The sequence below is a fragment of the Anas platyrhynchos genome, chromosome 1, assembly GCF_047663525.1.
Source record: "Anas platyrhynchos isolate ZD024472 breed Pekin duck chromosome 1, IASCAAS_PekinDuck_T2T, whole genome shotgun sequence".
In the NCBI taxonomy this organism is placed as follows: Eukaryota; Metazoa; Chordata; class Aves; order Anseriformes; family Anatidae; genus Anas; species Anas platyrhynchos.
The window spans coordinates 96,752,265-96,760,117 of record NC_092587.1 but is presented as its reverse complement, the minus strand read 5'-3'; the positions used below and the strand labels follow the sequence as shown (position 1 = coordinate 96,760,117).

Sequence of the window (7,853 nt, the reverse complement as noted above, 5' to 3'; positions counted from 1 at the left end):
CCTTGGTGTGACATGCAAGATTAAATCTATCACTTTTTCTTGTTCTTGCTTGCCCGCCCCAGTAACTGTTTAAAGACAAGTCTGAGCTATGAGTACACAAAGACTTGAGTTCCTGTTTCTTGGCTTTTGCCTGTTGTGATGTGATGTCCCTGCAGATGTGGCCCCATCCCCATGTAGGGATGCAGCACTCAAGTAAGAAGCAAGGGGGAGAGGCACCCCCTGCCCAGAATGATGCAGCAGCAGTGGTATCTGTGGTATGAGGTAGATCCGTGTCCTTTTCTACATCCTTTCTTCCTTGCTTGTTTGTTTGCAAAATGAATCAACAGTGGGATGTCACTGCATGACTCAGAACTGGAGCCACTGGTACAAGTAAATAACACTTCAGCTGTCATCATGTTCTGCCCCATCTGAGCCTGGCCCACAAGCTTTGCTGGGAAGTCAGTGAGTTGGAAGGGGAGGTTTCCTCTTTGAATCGGCATCAAGGGAAGATGCAGTGCACCCAAGTCCTTGCCCTTCCAAAATGGAAATTCCACTTGCTTCTAGTGAGCCTGGAGTGGCTCACCCTGCACTGTGTTTCCCAAGGACATCAGAGGTCATACCGGCTTCTCAGGTTGTGCTCGGCAAGGTCCCAGTTGTGTGGAGGCTCCCTGAAGGCAGAGACTGGGCCTCACCGGTTCTGTGCTCTTCTCCATGTGCCTCCTGTAAGGAGGAAACGTGGGGAGGCCCGTCCCACAGCAGGGAAGGAGTTAAACACTTGACCAGCTGCCGTCTGTGAGGCACTGAATTCTTTCCCCCTGCAGTCCAGCAGCCAGTGCTGGGACAAGGCTATATTTAGAGAGCTGATAAAGGTTTGGTGTCGACAGTTGTCCTGCCCCTTAATGAAGAAACCACAGAGAGACAGAGGGGGCAGCTGGTTTCTCTCTCCCTCCTACTATTCCCTGCCAGGTTTCCTACCCTACTCTCTGGGCTCCTTTGCTGTGCCCCTAACCAGGACCTATCCCTTCATCCAGGCGCAGGCGGTAAGTGCCATTTCCTTGCTCCCGGCCTCCCCGCTTGCTGCCCTGTCAGCAGCAGCTGCTCCCACCCAGGGGGGTGGCAGTGGCTCCATTTTCATGGCCCCTGGGTGGGCATGGCAGCCTCCTAGCTCCAAGGACAAAGTCTTGAGGGCTAAAGCTGGCCGAAGCCGTGGCGTTGGCCTGAAGCTTGAGGAGCGTTTCGTGCTGGGGAGGCGAGGTCTCATGTTTCTTTCCCCTGATGCTCTTTGCGGTCCCGGTCTGGCAGTGTACAGCTCTGTCCAGAGACCGTGCACGGGGGGTATAGAGTTTCTGCCCCACCACCCCTTCCCTCCCGGCTTCCCTGCGTGCTTACTCACAGGCAAGAAGAGCTCCGGCACTTGCTGGGCACCAGCCAGGGAGCCTCACGAGGACACGGGATCAGCAGGCACCCTGGCAGAGAAGTCATTAGGGCTGGCTCACCACCTCCTCGCTTGGAAGGAGCCTTGAGCCCCCACTGCCTGCCCCAGTGGCCAGGGAACACCGCTAGCCTTGTGCCACCCGTAACGGTGCCGCGTTGCGTTGTGACTCCTTCCAGCAGATCCTCCCTCAGCCGTCATGGCCAGCGGCGGAGACTCGGACAGCGAGCAGGTGGTGCCCGATGAGGAGGAGGAGGGCCCGGACGTGAGGGCGGTGCAGGCCCACTATCTCCGCAGCCCCTCGCCAAGCCGGTGAGTATGTGTGGTGGCGGGCCGCCTGCCTTTCTGTCCTGCTCTCCACGGAGGCTCTCGGGTCAAGCGCGTAGTCTGTCTTTCTGCCCGTCGTAAGGACCTGTGGGTGTTTTATGTCCATGTTGGGCCTTCCCTGCCCCAGAAAGTCTGAGGGTCTCGGGATCTGCGTTTGGTTCACAGCCATCTTTAGCTACAGGGTTTGGGCACTGAACAGGAGGCCGACACTGCATGAGCAGGAATAGAGTTACTGCAAGAAAAACAAGCATGATTAGATGTGTTTTCTCCTAACATGAGGAAAGAAATCACCCCTTTGTACCCCTTTCCTAAAGCAAAATGCTCTGTAGGGCTTTCTGTACAATTTGAGACGCTTTAGCTGAAGGCAGGGAATAGGATCTGTTGAAAAGAACCTGCCTCAGTGGCCTCACTAAGCAGGAGGCTGCAAAATATTTCCTATTAGTAACTGTGGGACACTGCAGGAAAATAAAGATAAAGTCCTTATTTCATTTAACTACGCATATGCAAAAATGGTTTAGGAAGTTCACTGAGCTCACATAAAGTAAAATTAGTTGTTGATCCTCATAAGTCACTCTCCTCCTGATGACCAGTCACTCAAAATGAGCAGAAGCACCTCTCCAGTTTATTCCCTTCCCTTCCCTTCCCTTCCCTTCCCTTCCCTTCCCTTCCCTTCCCTTCCCTTCCCTTCCCTTCCCTTCCCTTCCCTTCCCTTCCCTTCCCTTCCCTTCCCTTCCCTTCCCTTCCCTTCCCTTCCCTTCCCTTCCCTTCCCTTCCCTTCCCTTCCCTTCCCTTCCCTTCCCTTCCCTTCCCTTCCCTTCCCTTCCCTTCCCTTCCCTTCCCTTCCCTTCCCTTCCCCCTTTTTTTTTTCCTTTCTGTTAGTACCAAATACAGTGATGAAAATGCCAAGGTCTTCTCCAAAGTGAAATCGTTGAAGCATCCAGCTGTTTTGCAGCCTCATGGATGCTTCAGGCAGCTACTGGTAAAATCTGTGGCTGTGGTGGCAGATTATTGCGGACTGTTATCTTTATATTGAGCTTTGAAGAACCCTTTATAGTAAATGAAATTGAGCGCTGCAAATTTGTCTCAGCTCTTGTAAACAAGACTCCCCGTGCTCATCTCATAAACGGCCTAAAAGAGGTAGGAAAGGACTACTTTCGGTCATGGTTGACAAGTGCTGGAGCCCAGCGAGCCAACATGGATGAGCCCACTGAGCGGTTTCCAGTGGCGGTGTCTTCCACTTTGAGTATGCAGCATGAAAGCAGTTTAGCTGTCTTGCTGCATCCTGATTGCATATTAATCATCCTCCTTCTCCTGTATTAATTAAACACAAACAGTGCATTTCAAGTACAGAAAGGCTGCATTTCCAGATAGCTTCTCTGAGGGCAGCAACCTTGTACTAATGAACAATATAATCTTTGTGGAAGAAAACATAGAGGGTGTACCTCAGGGAAAAAGCTGGGGCAAAATATTTTAAGATGGTCTAAATATGAGCAGAAGGTTTGCTTGGACTGTATGGACCCAGATGGGAATATATGTGTTTTCAAGACTGTGGCCCATTTTTTCTTAACAAAGATTTGTGTAAATCACTCTGTGTGCCAAAAAAATATCCTCAAAGGTATTTGTGGGCTTCATAGTTGTTTCTGACCCGCAGTTAGGCAACACTGTGTGACTGAAGAGCCTTAGCACACGTCCATGCTGTGAAGTAACCAGTGTACTGAATACTCAGGTAGAGATTCATAGCCTACAATCACACTGCTTGTATTGCAGTTTGAGATAACTCAAAGGGTGCTTGCAGACAATTAAATAACAGAAAAAAATGCTGGTTTTGTATCATAATTAGTTTTGAATTGCTTAATAAATTCTAAGTAGGACAATGTTTGTATCTGTCTGTCAAGATGGGAGCTACTTGTGAGTTTATTCCCTATGGTCTCCCTGTCTCAAAACCAGACATTGATCCTCTCTACCCAAAACCTTCTCCACCAGTCTATTCACTTGCACCCTCTGCCCACTGCAGCTCCTCTCACCTGAGACCTGTCTCATCCTGCAAGCACTGGATAACAGGGCATATTTAAAGCCTATAGCATCCCTCTGGAGAGCAGTATGAGGGCTGGGAGAAAAGCTGGGGCTCCCCTTCTATCATCAGTGGATCCTCTCTGCTCCAGTTCCCTCTTGCTCTCCTCTGGAATGGGTAAAAGGACTAAAGTCACAGAGATGGGATCCCGGTGGAGGGCATTTACCTAATAGGAAGTGTGGTCGGTTGGCAGGTATTCGATAATATCGGACACTGATACAGAGAGCATCTTCATGGATCCTATCCATCTGTCATCTGCTGTGGCTGCCAAACAAATAATCAATGAAGGTAAGAGGAGGAAGTGTGAAAGAAAGAAGTAAGTAAGAGACTTGAGTTGAAGTTGTTTTGCCTTTTTCATCCAGAGACCTTAAAATGACAAAAAAAAAAAAAGTGCCTTTATGAGCAAAATCATGCTTGAAGCAGAAGTGAAAATCACAAAAAAAAAAATACAGAAAGGTTTGGTGATTTCCTTTGAAGTTGTGCACTGAATCTGTGGCAGAATCATGTACTATGGTAGTGAATACAATTTGAATGCTTGTTGCTTGCTGCAACAAGCTGTCCTCTTCCATTCTTTTGGGGCTAAAATGAGTGTGCACTTAACTCCTGAGTCTTTGGCCAGAGCAGGTCTGTGGACTGAGAGGAGAGTGAGCTATGCTTTTCCCATAACTACCTATCTTGAGGCTATTGTATAAGCATGTACATGTATACGTTGCAGACAGGATGGTGTAAAGTCATTGAGGAAAAAAAAAAAAAAGAAGTCTCCAAGGGTTGTTCCGGAAACAAAGAATATCTGGTCATCTGGTCATAGATTTGCTTTGTTTTTACATGTTTTTTGTTACATTGTCAATTTATTCCAGAACTGAAGACAAAGGACATCAAGGTAGATGCAGTGTGTCCCAGGATGTTAGAGTCTGCACAGCAGTTGATGGTAGAAGACCTGTACAACCGAGTTAAGGAAAAGATTGATGACACCAGCTTGTTTAACACACCATGTGTGATGGACTTGCAGAGGGCACTTGTGAAGGACAGGCTGGAGACCCCCAGAGACGCTGTGGATGAAGTCTGGCCTAATGTCTTTATAGCAGAAAAGTGAGCATCAGCTTCTGTCATCCTGTTGCGTGAGATTCCCAGTGAAGGGTCAGATGGAACCACTGAAGGCATAGCATATATTACATGCATCTAATACCTTTCATCCCCAGACAGCCCTAAGATGTTTTTTAAAACATTCTCACAAAGATCTCTGAGTGCTTGGAAAGTAAATACTTGTAGAATACAGTTCAGCAGCTTTCCTATGCTAGTTTGATGCTTCAGACAATTTAGGAAAGGAAAAGGGAAATGAGCCCAAATTAAACTCTTCTGATTGGAATTTGGCCCTGAAATTGAGACTAAAGTCCTTCTTATGTGAAAGAGAATTAAAAAAGAAATTCCATAGCAAATACTGAGTGTAAATGGCTAGAAGGGGATAAGGGGATATAGTTTAAAACATCAATTATAGGGTGATAAAAATGGAGAAATAAGTAAACAACCTGAACCTAAGATGGCAGGATAATTTTACAACCAAGCTGGAGTTGAAACTGAGCATGCTGTGAGTGAGTGTGATACTGGTGAGTGCAGGTTTTTCATTTTCTTTTCCCAGCGAGTATTGGAGAGAAATATCTGCAGAACCCTCAAAGGACCTTAAGGTCTGAGAGGAGCTGCGTATTGGATGAGTGACGCAGGTTGGGAATTGGGTAGCACTTGCAGCAGACAGCTTCTTTCCCACCTGTAATAGGTGCACTGATATCTAACATAATTATTTTTTTCTTTTCTGAAGAAGTGTCGCAGTGAACAAAAGCCGTCTGAAGAGACTGGGGATCACACATGTCTTGAATGCAGCTCACGGCACAGGTGTATACACAGGACCAGGCTTCTACAATGGTCTGAATATCCAATATATGGGCATTGAAGTGGATGATTTTCCAGATATGGATATCTCCAAACACTTCCGTCCAGCTGCAGAGTTCCTGGATGAAGCACTGCTGACTTACAGGGGTAAGAGGAAAAGATTAAACTGGTTCAGAGTGCTTGGGAATTAATGGGTGGAAGTATTACTCTGATAAACAGCTGATGCCACATCTGTAATTGGGTAGAGGACAGATTGATTGTTTTTTGCATACAGTTACGGTGAACACTTCTTGCCCATTTCTGCCATGCCTCATACAAAACAGAAAGGGGACAGACCAGTGAGAGGAGGCAGCCTGGCAATCCCTGCTGCAAGCCCCTTTTCTTTGGAATCAAACTGGGTGCAAGCCACTTGCCTCAGCAGCTTTGAAATCACCCTGCTATTGCAATGAGATGAAGCACTGCTCCAAGTTGTTATATTACTCTACGCTCTGAGTCTCAATTTTGCAAGGATGCTTCCTACAAAAGAACAGGCTGGCTTACTAGAACAAAACAAAAAAACTGGGTTGAACCCCTGGGTGTCTGCACCCAGGCTATTTTATAATTTGCTGGACGCCAGTTCTATGGCAAATGATACTTCTGTGGGCCTCCAGTGTAGACTGGTCATTTTGTAGCAACTTCAGGAGACAGTTAGGAAAATCTTTATTAAACCCAGTATGAGAATGAACACCAGAATCGGTGATACTACTGTTGTGTTTTTTTATATGTATTAAATGCATTTAATTTCTGTAGAGAACAACGGGTTCCGTCTTAGTAGAAGTGACAAGAAGAAAAATTAAAAGTTTTGTTAGCTAAATTAGGATGTAGTTGCATAAGACAAGTTGAGCCAATTTTTATAGCTCACCACTACCAACAAGGGGAGGGACGCTCTACTCTTCTATGTTGTTACTCATAACTCCCATTTCTTCTCCGGGCATATTACTGATATGTACTTACTCTGTGCCACTGCTGACATTCATCAACCATTCAACTCACTAATACAGCAAAACCAACTGCCCAACAGGGAACAGAGGGTTTTTACTGGGCTAGTGAGTTAATCGGATCATCAAAGGGCCCAGTGAGTACCAGAGACAACACAGGGGAGGGTGCAGGGAGAGAGGGAAGTGTAGAAAGAAAGCAGAGGAATGAGATCTCCCCCTTTTGGTGAGCTGTTAGATAGGCTTTACTGGCTGTTAAAACACTGGGAAGGCATCTAGGGCTTTTGGTATGAAGGTACAAAAGACATATTGAGATTGTAGGAATAGGTACATTAAGTAAATACTTATGGTAACACATCATCAGTCAGGAAGTGGTGTTTAAACTGGCTTCATTAAGCTTCTGTGCAAACAGCACGTTGATAAATTGGTGTTTATCACACATCTGGGAACAGTAATTTCAGTTATTTGCAGTCTAGCAAAGCCTCATTTATGCTCTCTTCATATTTACAAGCTTTTCTTTAACTATAGTTTGCTATAAAACTAACTTTACAAGACAATTCTTTTGTGCCAAAGCTTAGTTTTCTACAAGAGATGATTTCTGTGTAAATGGCCATGAAATACAACAGATCCTCAGATTTGATTCTAGCTCTTGCAGTCACTATTGACAGAACAATGGGTCCCAGAGATACGGAGCATCTGTATCACTTTGTCAGAGTCAAAATCAGCTCTCTTCTGCTAATTGTTTGGTTGTCCTGTTCCAAGATATGTTCTGGCTCTGGCCACCAGCCAGTCTACATATAACTATCTGAGTGTACCTTCCAAACAGCAGATCTGGAAAAAATATGATTAATTTAATATAAAATGGTATTTACATCCTATAATGTGCCTTATAGATATTAACTGATTTGCTTATCCTCCCAATACCTTCCTGGAGGCTAGTGCTAATATCTCCTTTTTCACTTATAGGGAAATTGAAGCATGGAAAGCTTAAATGTCTTGCCCCAAGTCAGCCAGGAAGTCAAAGAATACTGCATTGCTTGTCTTTCTAATACCTGTTATAAGATTTTGATTATTTGGGGAAGTGTATAGGTGAAAATATGAATATTGTTTAGCTTGTTTTAAAATCTGCATGACCACAGCTTTTGAGACTAATATTTTTTGTTCTCGTGTATGTAGATTTCTACTG

At 45.5% G+C, this 7,853-nt stretch overlaps 1 protein-coding gene across 2 annotated transcripts in view; it reads left to right on the top strand.

The window, feature by feature from the left end:
• The first annotated feature begins 850 nt into the window (after nt 1-850).
• STYXL2 (serine/threonine/tyrosine interacting like 2) overlaps nt 851-7,853 on the top strand; it is a 15,541-nt gene continuing 8,538 nt past the window's right edge. Inside the window, exons 1-5 of one of the 2 annotated variants that reach the window (XM_027449374.3) lie at nt 851-1,019; nt 1,594-1,723; nt 4,003-4,097; nt 4,667-4,898; nt 5,623-5,840. In XM_027449374.3, the coding sequence (XP_027305175.1) occupies nt 1,611-1,723; nt 4,003-4,097; nt 4,667-4,898; nt 5,623-5,840 (658 nt within the window). In that variant the 5' untranslated portion in view covers nt 851-1,019; nt 1,594-1,610. Of the gene's footprint in view, nt 1,020-1,590; nt 1,724-4,002; nt 4,098-4,666; nt 4,899-5,622; nt 5,841-7,853 lie in introns of both variants that reach the window. The other variant, XM_005017621.6, reaches the window with a different exon arrangement.